Genomic DNA, 20,969 nt, shown 5'->3' on the forward strand with positions numbered 1-20,969 from the left:
GCTATCTCATTTGTTGAGTTCCTCTCACATATTGTGTGCATTACTCAAGTTTTCCAGCAATTGCAGGAACTTTTGAGTCTAAGGATCTTGTATGATTTGATCTAAGGTCATTCTTTGTTCTTCCAAACCTCAAAGACTATAGACCCAAATCTGTCTAGCCTCTCTTGATCAAACAACCCTCTCATCTCAGGCACTAGTCGGTGAATCTCCTTTGGACTGCCTCCAGTGCTGTGATATCCTTTCGTCAGCAGTGAGACCAGAACTGTGCGCGGTACTCCATGGGTTGCCTCACCAACGCACTGTACTCTGCTTGGAGTGTTGTAACCCCACTGAGAATTTGATTGAACGTTGCTTAGGCACAGACCCTCTGATGAGAGAGAGGGGCTGGAATCAGGATCTTGCAGCCATCCTGAGATGCTGACTTGACCACTTCTGGCTCTCCCATTGGTCCGTGTGTTTGCTCCCTGCAAGACAAACTGGATTGCCTTCATCTGCGGCTGGCGCAGCATGAGATGAGGAACTGTTGCGTACTTGTTATCACAGAAACGTGGCTCCAGGCCAACATCCCATGCACCATCAATCTTCAGACCATGACACTTGGGGACTTGTGCTAATATTATCTTGTGACTGTATGTGCTATCGTAACTATGTGCTGTGTGTGACTGTATATACGGTGTTTTGTACCTTGTCCCTAATGGAATGATGCTTAGTCATATGCATGTCTATGGTTGAATGACATTTAAATTTAAACTTTATCATTGGGAAAATTCTGGAACAGCGGTTGAGGTCCAACTGATAGCATCTGTAGCATCACCAGCCTTCTGCTCTTCTCCTCACTTAATCTCTCCCAATTCAAATCTGTGATTTTCAGATGAACTGTATGGAATGGCAAATGTCCACTTCCCTCCGTCGATGCTGCCTGACCCACTGAGTTCCTCCAGTGCATTGTGTGTTTCTCGAGATTCTGCAATAATCTATCACAGAGTTATCTAGTTCTGTCAAAGTCAAAGGACAATTTATTATCAAGGTACATGAATGGGAGGGGGGAGTAAAAAGGATGTCTAGGGAGGGTGGGATCTTTGATTATGCAGGCTGCTCTCCCAAGGCAGTGAGAAGTGTAGCCTGAGTCCATGGAGGGAAGAGTCTGGTTTCTGTGATGTTCTAAGCTGTGTCGACAGCTCTTTGCGTTTATTGAAGTTGCTCTGCTAAGCTGTGGTGTAGCTGGATAGGCTGCTTTCTATGGTGCATCAATGAGGATTGGTGATGGTCAAAAGGAACCTAGCCTATTTCTTTAGCTCCCTAAGGCTAGTTTCAGTTCAATATTCAGATTCTAAACTATTTGATCGTGCAACGCTCTCTCCACAGAGTCTAACGGATTATTTTTATTTGGGTTCTTGTTTCATCAGTTCAATGCCAAATGCTATGTGCATTCGGATACAGATCTGACTTTCTTATTGTATTATTTTTGTGAACTCTAGTCTTAGCTGCTGGTATACTCCGAGATTTGAACTCCCTATCTTTGTCTTTAGTAATTCCCATCTTCATATCTTTCTCTCGGGACTTTCTCTACTCTGTGTTTCCATTCATTCATTCATTATGAGCTGTATCATATGACATGGGTGATTATGATCTTTCCCTGACCATGATTGTTCTCGGCAAATTTTCCTACAGAACTGGCTTGTCATTACCTTCTTCTGGGCAGTGTCTTTACAAGGCAGGTGAACCCAGCTATTTTCAATGCTTTTCAGAGATCGTATGCCTGGTGTCAGTGGTCACATAGCCAGGACTTGTGATGTGCACCAGCTGTTCATATGACCATCCACCACCTGCTCCTGTGGCATCAGTGACCCTGATCTGGTGGGGGGGGGGGGTGGGGTCGTGTGCCATACAGGTGCTACATCTTGCCCAAGGGTGACCTGCAGGCTAGTGGAGGGAAGGAGTGCCTTACACCTCCTTTGGTAGAGATGTATCTTCACCAAAGATACAATATTGTATACTATATTGTGTATGGGGTGTCAGGGAGGGGTAGCACCTCTGTTGGGGGAACATGTTGTGTCCTTTTCAGGGTGGTTAGCCTACCTTTGGTCCCCACCTGGCACTCAGCTCTCACCTGTGGCTCCCTGTAACTGTTTGTATGCGACAGTGGCCACACCCCAGCTAACGGCTTCGACAAGTCGGCTAAACCAGGTGAGGGTAGCCGACGGGTCTCAAACCCTCGGTGTGATAGGGAGTTGTCTATCCCAGCATTTGAAGATGGACTCTGGCGGATTGAGCGGACAAAACCTATGGAAGGTCCAACGGTCAAGAAGGCGGTCTCTGCAAGCGTCGTGGAGAAGACGTCCTGGTCATCCACTGTGCCCAGTCGCATCTCCAGCCATCTCGACTCTGTCTTGCCACTGGATCCAGATGGGAATTGGGAAGAGAGAGTGAGGCTGACACTGCGCAACTCTCCCTCGCTTAAATCCAAATCACGCGCTAGTCTTGACACCATCAATGTGTCGAGGTCTTCATCAACATTGATGATGGACGAACACCAGATTTTGTCAATATCCCTTCAGACCATCAGACATAGGAGCGTTATTAGACCATTCGTCCCATTGAATCTGCTCTGACATTCAATCATGACTGATTTATTTTCCCCTTGCAGCCCCATTCTTAAGAAATGCCCGCAAGATACTGATGAGGCCGCATCTAAAGAGGGAAATAAACAGGCAGCGGCCCTTCATCAGGACTGAGTCCTCCAAGATGCTAAGGGCGTAACATGGTAGATGTTGAGCTTTTTTTTGGTGGGAGATTCCCAAGGGGACAATTTCCAGGAGTGGGACTTTTCGAACCAAGTTACGTAGAAATTTCTTCTTGCAAATGATGGTGAATCTCTGTTATTCTCTACGCTAGAGAGGTGCAGAGGCTGACTCATTCCTTCGATTGTTATATGCCACGTTGTATGACGTGGGTGACTGTGGTCTATCCATGACCAGGATTGCTTCTGACAATTTTTTTTTGCCTTCCTCTGGGCAGTGTCTTTACAATACAGGTGAACTCAGCCATTATCTGTACTCTTCAGAGATTGTCTGATTGTCACATAATCAGGACTTGTGACATGCACCAGCTGCCCCTACGACCATCCACCACCTGCTCCCAAAGCTTCACGTGGTCCTGACTGGGGGGGCTAAGCAGGTGCTACACTTTGCCCAAGAGTTACCCGCAGACTACCTCCTTTGGTAGAGATGTATCTCCATCCTGCCACCATTGACTCATTAGAAGTATTTAAAGTGGAGGCAGGTATATTTTAGGTCCTGGCCCGAAACGTCGACTGTACCTCTTCCTAGAGATGCTGCCTGGCCTGCTGTGTTCACCAGCAACTTTGATGTGTGTGTTGCTTGAACTTCCAGCATCTGCAGAATTCCTCGTGTTTGCAGGTATATTTTTGACAGATTGGGGGTTTGGCATAATGAGGTGAACTGGGGAAGATCACCCAGGATCATATTGAATGGTGGGGTAGAATGGAGGGACCTGATATCCAATTCCTGTTCCTATTCTCTCATGCTTCTACCCCGGACATTCTCCCTTCTCCCCCCACCCTCATCGGACAGAAGATACGAAAGCCTGAAAGTACGTACCACTAAGTTCAAGGCCAGCTTCTACCAGTGGTTCCTGATTAACAATAAGATGGCACGTTCACTTTAGAATCCACCACCTTGTGACCTTGTGCTTTACTGTCTGCCTGCACTGCAATTTCTCTGTAACTGTAACACTTTCTTTTACATTCTGTATTTCTTTTACTTGGTGCCACCTCATGCACTGTTCTCATAAATTAAACTGTGTGATTGCTATGCAAGTTCGGTATTTCATTATGTCTCGGTACATGTGACAATAATAAACCAATTTACTACTTTTAAGTTGAGGAAGAAAAGGAAGAGATGGATAAGCAGCTTTGTTAATTAACAGCAGCTTTAGCACCTTAGAGACGGATGACCTTAAGTTTCAGAAAAGCCAGAGTGTAGAAATAGCTTGTATGATAATACGGAATACTCAAGGGAAGAAGTCACTTGTACCCACATGGTAGGTCATGGTATCAATGAAGGAATATTGGAAGCTTGTCGGAAAGGTGCAGAGGTAATCATGGGGGAGTTTAATCTACATATAAATTGGAAAAATCAGGCCGCTGAGGTAGATGAGTTTGCAGAATGTTTCCACGATAGTTTCTAAGGACAGCAGGTTCTAGAGCTATGAGAGAGTAACCTATGCTCAAACAGCCCCGTGTAATGAAACGGGATTAACTAGTGACCTTGTCATGAAGTGACCTAGGTGGTAATACTTATATGATTAAATTTTACGTGCATTTGAGGGAGGGAAGAATGAGTCCAAGGCAAGCATTTTAAACCTATTATAATAACTGCCAGGAGAGCATGAAAACAGAGCTAGCTAAGGTGAGCTGACAAATTTGGTTAAGGGATCATTCAGTCAAGATGCTGAGGCAGATGCTTAATGGGGGCTTACAGACCACACAGAACAGATGGTATTGGTTATTATTATCATATGTATCAAGATACAGTGAGAAGCTTGTCTTGCCTACTGTTCGTACAGATCAAATCATTACACAGTGTATCGAGCTGGAAGAAGCCCAAACAATAATCATGTACACTAAAGTGTGTGTTGCTCCTTTCCACGCCTTGTGGCACATCGGGCCGCATTTTTACCATTTCCGTAGCGTTTGACTTTTTTACGAGGCCGGATGGAAAGTGTGCAAGGAGCCAGCCGGGTTTGAATTCAGGACCGTCTGTCTTAAAGTCCTGTGCTGATGCCACTATCGTCACAGTCATAGTCATACTTCATTGATCCCGGGGGAAATTGGTTTTCGTTACAGTTGCACCATAAATAATAATAGAACCATAAATAGTTAAATAGTAATATGTAAGCTATGCCAGTAGATTATGAAATAAGTCCAGGACCAGCCTATCGGCTCAGGGTGTCTGACCCTCCAAGGGAGAAGATGTAAAGTTTGATGGCCACAGGCAGGAATGACTTCCTATGACGCTCTGTGTTGCATCTTGGTGGAATGAGTCTCTGGCTGAATGTACTCCTGTGCCCACCCAGTACATTATGTAGTGGATGGGAGACATTGTCCAAGATGGCATGCAACTTGGATAGCATCCTCTTTTCAGACACCACCGTCATAGAGTCCAGTTCCATCCCCACAACATCACTGGCCTTACGAATGGGTTTGTCGATTCTGTTGGTGTCTGCTACCCTCAGCCTACTGCCCCAGCACACAACAGCAAACATGATAGCACTGGCCACCACAGACTCGTAGAACATCCTCAGCATCGTCCAGCAGATGTTAAAGGACCTCAGTCTCCTCAGGAAATAGAGACGGCTCTGACCCTTCTTGTAGACAGCCTCAGTGTTCTTAGACCAGTCCAGTTTATTGTCAATTCGTATCCCCAGGTATTTGTAATCCTCCACCATGTCCACACTGACCCCCTGGATGGAAATAGGGGTCACCGGTGCCTTAGCTCTCCTCAGGTCTACCATCAGCTCCTTAGTCTTTCTCACATTAAGCGGCAGATAAATCTGCTCACACCATGTGACAAAGTTTCCTACCGTAGTCCTGTACTCAGCCTCATCTACACCACTGGCCAGCTAGAATAAAGTGTAAAAGTTACCAAAAAAGTGCAGTGCAGTTAATTGATGAAGCGCAAGATCGTAATGCGGTAGATTGTGAGGCCAAAGGTTCAGCTTATTGCACATAGTCTGATAACAGCGGGGTTGAAGCTGTCCTTAAGCCTGGTCCTACGTGTTTTCTGTATTTTGAATCTTCTGCCTGATGGGAGTGGAGAGAAAAGAAAATTTCCCAGGTGGGTGGGATCTTAGATTATGCTGGCTGCTTTACTGAGGCAGTGAGAACACAGAAGATACAACATAGAACAGCAGAACACAGTATAGGCCCTTTAGCGCACAATGTGTGTTGATCTCTTAACTTACTCCAAGATCAATATAGCTCTTCCCTCCTACATAGCCCTCCATTTTTCTGTCATCCATGTGCCTAACTAAGAATCTTAAATGGCTCTAATGGATCTGCTTTGACCACCACCCCTGGCAGGTTGTTCCACACACTCCACACTCTGTGTAAAAAGCTTGCTTCTGACATCAAACCCCCCCATACATTCCTCCAATTACCTTAAAATATACCCTCTTGTATGAGCCATTTCTGCCCTTTTGACTAGCTACTTGATCTACGTCTCTCATTGTGCTGTGTACCTCTAGCAAGTTGCCCCTTGTCCTTCACGCCAAAGAGAAAAGCCCTCACTCACTCCGATTATCCTCATACGACAAGAAAAGCACCAGCTTGCTCAAACAGAGAGGGGAGTCTCGGCCCGAAACGTCAACTGTTTATTCATTTCCATAAAAGCTGACTGAGCCGCTGAGTTCTTCCAGGATTTTGTGTGTGTTGTCATAGAGGAAAGGCTAGCTCCTGTGATGTGCTGAGATCAAAGCTCAAAGTAAAATTTTATTATCAGAGTACATACACGTCACCTCATACAACCCTGAGATTCTTTATCTGTGGGCATACTTAGCAAATCTACAACTCTCTGCAGTTTCTTGTGGTCACATGCAGAGCTTTTGCCATACCAATCCATTATGCATCAAGACAGAATGCTTTCCATAGTACATTGACTCTGTAATTTCAGTCTCCGAGGCTGACGTGACAGTTCCCCTCAAGAGGGTGAACCTACTGAAAGCATCTGGCCCAGATGGGGTACCTGGCCGATCACTGAAGACCCGTGCTGATCAACTAGCAGGAGAGTTTACTGACATCTTTGATCCCTCGCTCTGGCAGTCTGAGGTACCTATCTGCTTCAAGCAGGCTTCAATCATGCCGGTGTCCAAGAAGAACCTGCCTCAATGACTATCATCCAGTAGCACTTAGATTTACAAACATTTGTAGATTAAGAGGACATGCAGTCCTCTTTTATTGTCATTTAGTAATGCATGCATTAAGTAATGATACAATGTTCCTCCAGTGTAATATCACAGAAACACAAGACAGACCAAGACTGAAAAACTGACAAAAACCACATAATTATCACACATAGTTACAACAGTGCAAAGCAATACCGTAATTTGATGGAAGAACAGACCATGGGCACGGTAAAAAAAAGTCTGAAAGTGTCTTGAAAGTCCCAACATCTCACGCAGACGGTAGAAGGAAAAAACTCTCCCTGCCATGAGCTTCCAGCGCCGCAAACTTGCCGATGCAGCATCTTGGGAGCACTTGACCACAGTCCGACTCTTAGTCTGTCAGAAAACTTCGAGCCTCCGACCAGCCCTCCGACACCGAGCACCGAACACCGAACACCATCTCTGCCGAGCACTTCGACCCCGGCCCTGGCAACAGGCAATAGGCAAAGCCGAGGATTTGGGGCCTTCCCTCTGGAGATTCTCGATCGCACAGTAGCAGCGACAGTGAACCGTGCATTTCAGAAGTTTCTCCAGATGTTCGGCCGTGCTTCTCGCGTCCGTCTCCATCAAATCAGGATTGTGCACGGCCCCTATTTAACAAATACGATATTTTTTCTCCAGAGAGGCCACGTGCGCTGCGTCACGCCGCCATCTTCTCCTCCCTGAATGGAGGAGCAATTTCAGCAATGAAGTGCTCGGAGAGGTTGGTGATGAAACATCAACTTCTACCTGAGGAGCAACTTGGATCCATTCCAATTTTCCTACCATCACAACAGGTCAACAGAAGGTGCCATTTTACTGGCTCTTCACTCAATCTGGAACATTTGGACAGGGAAGATGTATACATCAGGATGCTCTTTATCAACTACAGCTCAACATTCAATACTATCATCCCCTCAAAGCTAATCAATAAGCTTCAAGACCTAGGCCTCAATACCCCCTTGTGCAACTGGATCCTCGTTTTCCTCACTTGCAGGCCCCAGTCAGTTTAAATTGGCAGCACCTCCTTCGGAATCACCATCAGCACAGGTGCACCATAAGGCTGTGAGCTTAGTCCCCTTCCCTACTTGCTTTATACTCATCAATGTGAGTCTAAGGATAGCTCCAATTCCATACACAAGTTTGTCAGCAACACTACATTCATTAACCGAATCAAAAGTGACGATGAATCAGCATGTAGGAGGGAGATTGAAAATCTGGGTGATTGGTGCTACAACAACCTCTCACTCAATGGCAGCAAAACCAAACAGCTCATTACTGACTAAAGGAGGAAGAAACTAGAGTTCCATGAGTCAGTACTCAGCGGGGGATCAGAGGCGGAGCGGGTCAGTAACTTTAAATTCTTCGGCATTATCATTTCAGAGAAGCTGTCCCTGGCTCCAGTGTCTAAGTGCCACTACAAAGAAGGCACAGCAGCACCTTTACGTTCTTAGAAGTTTGTGAGAACTCGACATGCCATTTAAAACTTTGAAAAACTTCTATAGGTGCGATGACACTGGTTGCATCATGGCTTGATATGCAAACACTAATGCCCTTGAACAGAAAATCCTACAAAATGTACTGGATATGGCCCCGTGCATCTCAGGTAAAGCCCACCCCACCATTGAGCACATCTACAAGGAGCCCTGCTGAGGGAAAGTGGTATCCATCATCAAGGACCCCCACCATCCAGGCCATGCTCCCTTCTTGCTGCTGCCATTGGGAAAAAGGTACAAGAATACCTCAGAACTTGCCCACCAGGTTCAGGACCAGATATTACCTCTCAACCATCAGGCTCTGGAAACATGAGGTGATAACCTCACACAGCTTCATGCACCCCAATGTTGGAATGTCCCGACATCTGATGGACTCACTTTCCAAGTCACTTTATCTCATGTTCTTGGTATTTATTGCTTATTTATTGATTATTATTATTTTGTTTGTATATGTGCAACTTGTTGTCTTGCACATTGATTGTTTGTTCATCCTGTCTTAGTCATAGTCATAGTCATACTTTATTGATCCCAGGGGGAAATTGGTTTTCGTTACAGTTGCACCATAAATAATAAATAGTAATAGAACCATAAATAGTTAAATAGTAATATGTAAATTATGCCAATAAATTATGAAATAAGTCCAGGACCAGCCTATCGGCACGGGGTGTCTGACCCTCCAAGGGAGGAGTTGTAAAGTTTGATGGCCACAGGCAGGAATGACTTCCTATGACGCTCTGTGCTGCATCTTGGAGGAATGTGTCTCTGGCTGAATGTACTCCTGTGCCCACCCAGTACATTATGTAGTGGATGGGAGACATTGACCAAGATGGCATGCAACTTAGACAGCATCCTCTTTTCAGACACCACCGTGGGAGAGTCCAGTTCCATCCCCACAACATCACTGGCCTTACGAATGAGTTTGTTGATTCTGTTGGTGTCTGCTACCCTCAGCCTGCTGCCCCAGCACACAACAGCAAACATGATAGCACTGGTCACCACAGACTCGTAGAACATCCTCAGCATCGTCCGACAGATGTTAAAGGACCTCAGTCTCCTCAGGAAATAGAGACGGCTCTGACCCTTCTTGTAGACAGCCTCAGTGTTCTTTTACCAGTCCAGTTTATTGTCAATTCGTATCCCCAGGTATTTGTAATCCTCCACCATGTCCACACTGACCCCCTGGATGGAAACAGGGGTCACCGGTACCTTAGCTCTCCTCAGGTCTACCACCAGCTCCTTAGACTTTTTCACATTAACTGCAGGTATTTCTGCTCACACCATGTGACAAAGGGTTTTTCAAGACCATGTATCTTGGGTTTTTCATTGATTTTGCTGTGTTTCTTTGTATTTACTGTGGATGTCCACAAGAGAATGAATTGCAAGGCAATGAATCAGGGTCATATATGTGACAGATGTGTGATTTGATAATAAAGTTAGTTTGAATTTTGATCAAAATAGGTATGAGTTAACAGAGACATGCCAAATTTGTTTAGCCTCCTGAGGAAGCAGAGATATTGTTGAGTTTTCTTGGCAGTGATATTCATATGGTTGGACCAAGAAAGGCTAATGGTGATGTTCAAACCTAGGAACTTGAAGTTCTCAACACAGATGGTAGAGGAGAGTCTACCATCTGTGGTAAATTAAATATAGATGTAACATATTGTACTTAATAAAAAATGTTTACAAATTCAGGTAGCAGATTATAAGATTGAACAGACTATATAAACAACAAGGAATGGGAATACAGGTCCATAATTCTTTGAACGTGGTGTCACAGGTAGATAGGATCATAAAGAAAGCTCTTGGCACAGAAGTCTTCATAAATCAATGTATTGAGTACTTGTGTTGGGATGTTATATATAGGAACATAAGACATTGCTGAGGTCTAAATTTGAGTATTGCGTGCAGCTTTTGTCGCCTACCTGTAGAAGAGATGTCAATAAGATTGAAATAGTGCAGAGAAAATTTACAGGATGTGGTTGGGACTTGAGGACCTGAGTTAAAGGGAAAGGTTGAATAGATTAGGACCTTATTCTTTAGAGTGCAGGAGATGCGGGGAGGTTTTATACAGGTATACAAAATTATGAAGGGTTTAGATTGGGAAAATGCAAGTAGGCTTTTTCCACTGAGGTTGGGTGAGAGTAGAACTAGAGGTCATTGGTTAACGGTGAAAGTTTAAATGTTTAAGGGGAACGTGATGGGAAACTTCTTCACTCAGAGGGTGGTGACAGTGTGGAACGAGCTGCCAGCAGAAGTGGTGGATGCGGATTGGATTTCAATGTTTAAGAGAAATTTGGATAGGTACGTGGATGGGAAGGGTATGGTGGGCTATGGTCTGTGTACAGGTCAATGGGACTAGGCAGATTAATATTTTGACATGGACTAGATGGGCCAAAGAGCCTGTTTCTATACCATAGTGTTCCGTGACTTTATAATTCTAAATAATAAAAGGTTGACAAAGAGGAAAAATATAGTCCATGGCACGTAGAAAAGAACTACCTCATTACTCCAGTGACCAGGGTTCAGTCCTCACCTCCGGTGCTGTCTGTGTGGAGTTTGCATGTTCTCCCTGTGACCAAAATGGTTTATCCCAAGCACTCCTGTTTTCTCCCACGTCCCAAAGACATGCTGGTTACAGGGTTAATTGGGGACCGCCTTGCTGATGGGAGAGTCAGAGGGGCTGGTGTTAGCATGAGAGAAATTATAGACCAGCACAACTTTATAGGCCAAAGAGTTTGTACTGTGCTATGTTCTACCAGATGGGAGGAACTAGAGCTAACCAGACATATAAGGACAGATAGTAGGAGGTTCTGCAGTATTTAAACAGAACAAGGTAACAAAATAAGTGTCCATAATATAGAAAATATGTGAAATTAGTGAGAGAAAACAAGGGATTGATGAATGACTTTACAACCTATTTTGCATCAGTCTTCAACATAAGAGAGTACTAGTCCCTTTGTTTTTCTTCAGCAGTCTCACATAATCAAGGATGACTTATTTCCAGTTTGTTTCTGAGGTGAACTAAAAACTGGTGTTCCGTTTGTTCTTGTCACATATACTGAGATACAGTGAAAATCTTTATTTTTCATCTGTCTGCACAAATCATTTAATTACAGCAGTGTATTGAGGGATGACCAGGGAAACAATGGCATAATGCAGTATACTGTAACACACAAAATACTGGAGAAATCCAGCAGGTCAGGCAGCATCTGTGGAGGGGTATGACCAGCCAATGTTTCAGGCTGAGACCCTTCATCAGGACTGCAAAGGAAGGGGGAAGAAACTGGAATGAGAAGGTGGGTGGACAGAAAGAGTACAAGGTGGCAAGATGGCAGGTGGTTTGTGAAGCCAGGGGAAGGGAGTACGAAGTAAGAAGCTGGGAGGTGATTGGTGGAAGAGTTAAAGTGCAAAAGAAGGAGAAACCTGATAGGAGAGGAGAGTGAACCATGGGAGAAAAGGAAGGATGTGGGGACCTGGGGGCAGGTAACAGGCAGTTGAATAGAAGTAAGAGGCTAGAGTGGATTGTACAGCTGCAACATAACATCTCTCCTTTTTTTTTATTGCCCTGACTGATGACTTTGGTTGAAAAGTTCTTTCTGCAGATCAGTCCAACAAACATCATGCCAGTCATTTCCACCCTCAGCTCACTCTAGTTTGTATCACTTTTCCATGTCCAGGTTGCTATTCCAATTGAGGACGTTCAGAGGACACATCTTCGCTTCACATTCAAGCACAGATCATCGTCTGATTGTAAGTATAGATTTATCTGGAGATCCTCATTAAAATCCATCCCCGACGACTCAAGTGGGATGAGAGAAGGGGCTTGGCCATCTCTTCACTAGATCGCTTTAATTCTGGGGGGACCTTTCATTGGCACAAATCTTGAGAGACTGGACCATTATATAAATTAGGCAGTAGCTAATCATTCGGGGACATATTCAACCACCCAACAGATTGTCTTCAGTCAATGTGTTTGACAGGCCTGGGTGGTGACCCTCGTGGCATGAGAGATGTTGATTGGTTAACACTCCAGCGACTCGTAGTTTACTCCAGTATTTCTTTTTGTATTGACATTGTTTATTGATTCTTCCTTGATGTTGGCAAATGACCATAATTAAAAGTTTTGTTTTGCCTGTGTGGTGAGTGTAAATTGAGTGGATGTTGTTTTACCCAGAATAACATGAGGACTGATTTCAGTATTGACCTTGGATTGTCTGAAACCCTCACTGAGGTGGAACACTCAGTACATCTCTGGATTTTGCCACTACCTACCCACCCTTCAACTCCCAATGAGTACGGTGACAGTCTGAGAAATTCCTAATGAGACAATTAATGTCACCCTTCATTATCTGCAGGTACTAAGTTAAAACAGCACTGGGATATCAGCAACACAAGAGATTCTGCAGATGCTGGAAATGTTCAAAAATTCTAAGTCAAAGTATATTTATTATAGAACATAGAACATAGAATCAATCAGCACAGTACAGGCCCTTCGGCCCACAATGTTGTGCCAACCCTCAAACCCTGCCTCCCATATAACCCCCCCACCTTAAATTCCTCCATATACCTGTCTAGTAGTCTCTTAAACTTCACTAGTGTATCTGCCTCCACCACTGATTCAGGCAGTGCATTCCACACACCAACCACTCTCTGAGTGAAAAACCTTCCTCTAATATCCCCCTTGAACTTCCCATCTCTTGCCTTAAAGTCATGTCCTCTTGTATTGAGCAGTGGTGCCCTGAGGGAGAGGCGCTGGCTGTCCACTCTATCTATTCCTCAATATCTTGTATACCTCTATCATGTCTCCTCTCATCCTCCTTCTCTCCAAAGAATAAAAGCCTAGCTTCCTTAATCTCTGATCATAATGCATACTCTCTAAACCAGGCAGCATCCTGGTAAATCTCCTCTGTACCCTTTCCAATGCTTCCACATCCTTCCTATAGTGAGGCAACCAGAACTGGACACAGTACTCCAAGTGTGGCCTAACCAGAGTTTTATAGAGCTACATCATTACATCGCAACTCTTAAACTCTATCCCTCAACTTATGAAAGCTAACACCCCATAAGCTTTCTTAACTACCCTATCCACCTGTGAGGCAACGTTCAGGGATCTCTGGACATGTACCCCGAGATCCCTCTGCTCCTCCACACTACCAAGTATCCTGCCAAAGTTATCAAAGTTTCTATGCAGTATACAACCCTGAGATTCAGGCAGCCACAAATCAAAGGAAATCATGGAACCTATTCAAAGACAAACATCAACCCCTCGCACTCCATTTGCAAAAAATAATCAAATTGTGCAAATGGTAAGAAAAAAAGAGCAAGAAACACATAACGTAAAAGACATAAGACACAAAATCAAAAGAGTCCAGGCGTATTCAGTTCAGCCCAGTGTTAGTAACCGTAGGCTGCCCCGATTCAAAATCAGCCAAAATAGCAACAATAAGAGGAGTGACCAGAAAGCAGAAACATACCACAAAGTTACCTACAGAGTCCAATACCCAAACAGCGTCAAGCAACAAACCGTGTTGAGCAACGCACACAAAATGCTGGAGGAACTCAGCAGGTCTGGCAGCATCTATGGAGGAGGCATATGCAGTACATACTTTGATAATAAATTTACTTTGACTTTGAATAAACAGTCAATGTCTTGGGCTTAGACCCTTCATCATCCTGAAACATCGACTGTTTATAGATACTGCTTGACTTGCTGAGCTCTTCCAGCATTTAGTGTGGGATATCAGATTTACCATATACTTTGTACAAACTTGTATTATTTTCTGCCACCAAACAACAATTGGAGATGTTCATATCAACAGAACCACAGCATTTTTAAATAGACCTTTCCCTGTAGGATTTGTTGCCGTGCTTCAATGAGTGCTGTCGAATCGCTGTCGACTCATGGCAACCCTACGGATAGTGTAGTTGTCCAGAGGGTTTTCATAGCAAGATACAGAAGTAGATTGCCAGGCCTTTCTTCTGCACAGATACTTACTGCTGCCCAGGTTGGGACCCAGCCAGATCTGAACTCGGGACAATCTGTCTTGAAGTCCAGGGCTGACGCCACTACACCACCGGCCCTAAATACCGTATCAATAATTAAAGAAATGGTTTGAGACCTTTTCAGTAAGTGACCAATATCATGGTGATCTACCTCTGGACTAAAGGTGTAAAGAATTTATGACGTTTAGAATGTCAATAAAAAAAAAGGAAGAATTTGAATTATCAATTTCTAAGGTAATCTCAGATGTTGTAAATTCTCAGGTGCAGAATCATTAATTATTGCCATCGTACATGTTGTGATATATATTGTTTCTCAGCAGCAGTACAGTGCAAGTTATAAAGTTGCTATAAAATAACAAAATGAACAAATAAGGCAATAGCAAAGGAATAATGAGGTGGTGTTCGTGGACCTTTCAGAAATCAGATAGTGGAAGGGATGAAACTGTTCTGAATTGTGGAGTGTGCGTCTGTAGATCCTCCTTGATGTTAGTAATCTCTGTGGATTGTCACCTTGTCGTGGTGGAGAAGCTTGTGTGGTCCTGTGATCCCGAGAGCGATGCCATCTCGAGCTATGCTCCTGGTAGGGTCACCCATGGCGGTAAGGTCGAGGGTGAGGTCCCTGACAAAGAACAATCCAACCAAGACCTCAACGGTGGAACAGGCGGATGAAGTTACTTCGAACTCAACGGCTGTGAAGGCGGATGAAGGCTGCAACAAATCCATCAGCTCCAATCGTCGTGGTTTCCATGCCATTGGAATCAGTTGGTTGATTTGAAAAGTATCATGTGCTTCTTGGAGTGCAACATCAGGTACACGTTAAACAAATACACGCACAGGCGTCTTCACTCTGTGGGCCACTTCAGAATGAAGACCGTCATCCTCGACCTCGAGGGATAGCCACGACAACGAGTAATGAGGAGAAGGCACTTCTTGGGTGGTGAGAGTCTTTAGTGATGGATGCCACCTTCTTGAGGCACCAACTCTTGAAGGTGTCTTTGATGGTGGGGAGGGCTGTGCCCATGTTGGGGCCCTCTGCAGCCCCTTGCGATCCCGTGCACTAGAGGCTCCATATGGAGCTGTGATGCAACCAGTTAGAACGCTCCTCAAGCGAGGTCTATAGGAATTTGCAAGAGTCTTTGGTGACATATTGAATCTCCTCAAGCTCCTAATAAAGTATAGCTGCTGGCATGCCTTCTTCATGATTACATCAATGTGTTGGGCCCAGGATGGATCCTTCGAGATGTTGATGCCCAGGAACTTGGAGCTGCATGCAATTCTCGCCAGTGACCCCTCCAGGAGGAGTGGTTCTCTTAACTTCCACTTTCTGAAGTCCACAATCAATCAATGATCTACTGATTTTGTGTAATCACCATTGCATCGATGTAAAGGTGTCAGCTAATCTGTACTCAGCAAACTCCCCAGACACCAAAGCAGTAATGACGCAGATCAGCATAGAATATTAAACACAGACAGTACTGCACTGGAACAGGCTCTTTTACCCATAATTTCATGCCAAAGTAATTAATTTATTGACATCTTGTTCCTTCTGCCTGCATATGGTCCATATCTCCATTTTCTGTATATTCATGTGCCTTCACCCACACCCGTGGCACTGAATTCCAGTCCCCCATCACTCTCTGTCTTGCACCTCTCCTTTCAACTTAAATGCGTGCCCTCCAGTATTAGACGTTTCAACGCTGGAAAAAGATACTGGCTGTGACTGTATCTATAACCTTAATAATTTTATACACTTCTATCAGATCTCCTCTCAATCTCTGCCACTCTGGAGAAAACATCATCATCATCATCATTATGCGCTGTGTCATATGCCATGGGCGATCATGGTCTTTTGATCATGATTGTTCTTGGCAAATTTTTCTGCAGAAGTCGCTTGCCCTTACCTTCTTCTGGGCAGTGTCTTTGCAAGATGGGTGACCCCAGCCATTATCAATATTCTTCAGAGATTGTCTGCCAGTGGTCGGACAACCAGGACTTGTGATCTGCACCGGCTGCTCATACGACCATCCCATGGTTTCACGCAGCCCTGATTGGGCAGCTAAGCCGGGGCTGCACCTTGCCAAAGCGTGACCTGCATGCTAGCGGGGGAGAAGGAGCGCCTTACAGATCCTTTAGAAGAGACAGATCTCCACCAGCTACTTGTAAACAACCCAAGTTTATCCAACTAAACAGAACTCCGTCCCCCAGGTAGCGCATACCATCTACTCCACGCAGAAGCCTGATAAATATCTGCTGCACCCTTTCCAATGCCTCCACTTCCTTCCTATAATGTGGAGACCAGAATCCAATGTAATTTTCCAGATATTGCCTGCCAGAGTCTTATAAAGCCGCACAGAGCTTTCTGACTCTTAAACTCGAGAGAAAGGTCAAGCATAACATACACCTTTATCTCACTATCAACCTGTGCAGCCACTGACAGGAAGCTGCAGAGTTGGACCCCAATACTCCTCTGTGCCTCACCACTGTTAGGGATTCTGCCATTAACTATGTACTGCATCACACACAAACTGCTGGAGGGAGTTCCTCCAGCATTCTGTGTCTTTTAAGAGACTCCTGAATAGGTACATGGAGCTTAGAAAAATGGAGGGCTATGGGTAACCCTAGGTAATTTCTAAAGTAAGTACATGTTCAGCAAAGCATTGTGGGCTGAAGGGCCCGTATTGTGCTGTAGGTTTTCTATGTTTCTATGTTAAATTTGAACATATTGGAAAGAAGTATGGATGGCAATGAACAAAGTTAGAATGTCTCAACAAAGCAGCGGGAAAGATCTGGGCATTGTCCATGATGCCAAATTAGAAATGATAATGTCTGTGTTAACAGCTAAAGACAAGGGAGAGAAGATATTTGCAATGGCGTATGTGAACCTGATGAAGCCAGATGGAACAACTCTGCGAGATGGAGAGCATGACCTGATCTTATACAAGGTAAGTGTTTTGGCAATGTATGTACACTCAGTGAACACTTTATTGGGTAGAGGAGATACCTAATAAAGTGGCCTCCTAGTGTAATTCTGCTTGTTCATTCTCTTCTGCTGCTGTAGCCCATCCATTTCAAGGTTCGACATGTGTGTTCAAAGATGCTCTTTTGCATGCCACTGTTGTAATGTGTGGTTGTTTGAGTTACCATCAACTTGAACTAATCTGGCCATTCACCTCTGACCTCTGTCATTAACCAGTCATGTTCACCCACAGAACAGCCACGCACTGAATGTTTTTTTGTTTTTCACATTATTTTCTGTAAACTTTAGAGACTGGTGAGTGTGAAAATCCCAGGAGATCAGCAGTTTCTGAAATACTCAAACCACCCCATCTAGCACTAACAATCATTCCATGGTCAAAGTCACTTCGACCACATTTCTTCTCCATTCTGATGTTTGATAATGAATAACAACTGAACCTCTTGACCATGTCTGCATGCTTTTATGCATTGAGTTGCTGCCACATGATTGGCTGATTAGATATTTACATTAATGAGCAGGTGTATAAGTACACCTAATAAAATAGCCACTGATTGTACATACAAACTTAGGACATGAAACTGGAATTGTTTTTTTAATATCACATATACCGAGTTATAATGAAAAAAAGAAAACAGAATGCAGAATATACCGTTAGGTGGCACCCTCTACAGAGAGAGTGCAGTGGAGAGAGACAAGTAAAGACTGAGATTCAAATTTATTTATCACACGTGCGTCGAAACATGCAGTGAAATGGGTCATTTGCACTACTAACCAATATACCTGAACCATCTGGGCAGCAAAGGTGCATACATAAGGATGTTCTTTATCGATTACAGCTCAGTATTTAGTACCTCAAAACTAATCAATAAGCTCCCAGACCCCAGTCAGTTCGTATTGGCATGAACATCTCCTTCACGATATCGATCAACACAGGAGCATCACATGGCTTTGTGCTTAGACCCCTGCTCTTGTCGCTTTACACATATGACTATGTGGCCATGCACAGCTCCAAAAATATATTCAAGTTTGCTGATGACACCACGGTTGTGGGCAGTGATGACGAATCAGCATGCCGGAGGGAGATTGAAAATTTGGCTGAGTGGTTTCATAACAGAAACCTCTCACTCAATGTCAGCAAGCCCAAGGAACTGATTGTAGACTTCAGAAGAGGAAAACTGGAGGTCTATGAGCCAGCTCTCATCGGAGGATCAGAGGAGGACAGGGTCAGTAACTTTAAATTCCTGGGTGTTACTATCTCAGAAGACCTGTCCTGGACCCATCATATAAATATTATTGCAATGAAAACACGACAGCGTCTCTACTTTCTTAGTATCTCTACTCTCTACTGCAGAGATTTGGCATGACATAAAAACTTTGACGATCTTCTATAAACGTGTAGTGGAAAATGTATTGACTGACTGCATCATGGCTTGGAATGACAATACCAATGCCCTTGAGCAGAAAATCCTACAAAAAATAGTGGATTTGGCCCAGTACATCACGAGTAAAACCCTCCCAACCATTGAGCACATCTACATGAAACACTGTTGTAGGAAAGCAGCATCCATTGTCAAGGATTCTCACCACCCAGGCCATGCTCTTTTCTCGCTGCTGCCATCAGGTAGAAAGTCCCAGAGCCTCAGGACTCACACCACAGGTTCAAGAACAGTTTCTACCCCTCAAACATCAGGTGCTTGAACAAAAGAGGATGACTACACTCATCTATTGAGGTGTGCTCACAACTAATGATCTCACTTTAAGGACTTTTTAACTTGTTATTTCATCCTCTTGTTATTTATTACCATTTATTTATATTTGCACTTGCAGAGCTTGCTGTCTTCTATGCTTTAGATTTGCTGAGTATGCCCACAGGAAAAGGAATCTCAGGGTTGTATGTGGTGACATACGTGTACTCTGATAATAAAGTTTACCTTGGACTGTAAAGATGTGCTGACGGCAGCCCGCACGTGTCACTACATTTGTAGTCGTCTGTTGCTGTGGCCCACCCACTTCAAGGTTGGACGTGTTGTGCATTCTGAGATGCTCTTCTGCACACCACTGTTCTAACACGTGGTTATTTGGGGATCCAGTCTGGCCATTCTCCTCTGACCTCTCTCATTATCAAGCCATTTTTTTCCCTAGAACTTCACTCACTGGATGATTGTATTTGCTTCTCACACCATTCTCCGTAAGCTGTGGAGACTGTTGTGCGTGAAAATCCCAGGAGATCAGCAGTTTCTGAGATACTCAAACCACCCTGTCTGGCACCAAAATTTATTCCGCGGTCAAAGTCACTTAGATCAAATTTTATTTTGTTTTATTTAGAGAATATGGAATAGGCCCTTCTGGGCCTTCAAGCCACACCACACAGCAACCCCTGATAACCATGATTTAACCCCAACCTAATCACAGGACAATTTGCAATGACTAAATAACCTTCCAGTGTCTCTGGATTGCAGGAGAGAAACTGGAGCACCCGGGGAAAACCCACACATTCCACAGGGAGGACGAACAGAGACTCTTTAAAGAGGATGCTGAAATTGAACTCTGAACTCCAATGCCCCGAGGTGTAATAGTGTGTGCTAACCACTACGATACTATGGCACCCAATTTTTTTCCCCATTCTGATATTAAGTCTGAACAACAACTGAGCCTCTTGACCAGGTCTGCATGCTTTTGTGCATTCAGTTGCTGCCACATATTGGCCAATTAGAGTTGCATTAACAAGTAGGTGTACAGGTGTACCTAATAAAGTGGCCACTGAGTGTATTTTCAACTTTCCCTTCAGAAATGTTTGATTTATTTCTGCTGACAAAAGACTGCATACTCTAAAAATCATTGATATGAGAATCTTCTAACAATGCTCCCTCAGATGACAATTTTAAAACTGATGATTCCTCATCATTACCTCAGTCACTACAAGAGACAGTCCTTCACCTCTTCACTCATTGAAAGCCCTTTGCAATTTTAAAGAGCTCTATTGCACTCTATTTCAGCTCTCTCCTACACCTGAAATAGCCTCTCATCTGAAGTCTCTCTTCCTAATGATTCTTTTCAATAGCATCATCACAGTAAACCCACAGCACACTCTCGATAAATTCAACGTTCTTCCTGTTCTGCAAAAGTCAAAATTGAATGCAGCGTTCTAACTGCAGCCAAAATGACACTTCGTGCAAATGTATAATTCCTTTCTGACGTTTGTTTATTCCAAATCCCTTGCGGAAACCCTCAGAACTTTTTATTACCTGTTCTCACACCTGGACTGTGAGATCTGCCACAAGCAAGATTTCCTGAAGGCCCACCATTTTAATTCCAATCTCCATTCCCATTCCCATGTTGGTCCACAGCCTCCTCTACTGCCACGGTGAGGCAACCCTCAGGTTGGAAAAGCAACACCTCATATTCGGGATGGCATGGTAGCACAGTGATTAGTACAGTGCTTTACAGCACACCTGACTCGGGTTCATTTCCTGCCGCTGCGTGGGTTTCCTCCGGGTGCTCCGGTGTCCTTCCACAGTCCAGAGGTTAATTAGTACTGTGATTAGGTTAGG

At 44.1% G+C, this 20,969-nt stretch overlaps 1 protein-coding gene across 2 annotated transcripts in view; it reads left to right on the top strand.

Moving 5' to 3' along the window:
* Window positions 1-20,969, top strand: part of LOC134345844 (dedicator of cytokinesis protein 2-like) — a 1,258,793-nt gene that overhangs the window by 305,937 nt on the left and 931,887 nt on the right. For both annotated transcript variants that reach the window (XM_063047144.1, XM_063047146.1), the window contains 2 exons: window positions 12,116-12,188; window positions 17,280-17,383. In XM_063047144.1, the coding sequence (XP_062903214.1) occupies window positions 12,116-12,188; window positions 17,280-17,383 (177 nt within the window). The remainder of the gene's footprint in view (window positions 1-12,115; window positions 12,189-17,279; window positions 17,384-20,969) is intronic.

The sequence above is a fragment of the Mobula hypostoma genome, chromosome 4 (genome assembly GCF_963921235.1).
Source record: "Mobula hypostoma chromosome 4, sMobHyp1.1, whole genome shotgun sequence".
In the NCBI taxonomy this organism is placed as follows: Eukaryota; Metazoa; Chordata; class Chondrichthyes; order Myliobatiformes; family Myliobatidae; genus Mobula; species Mobula hypostoma.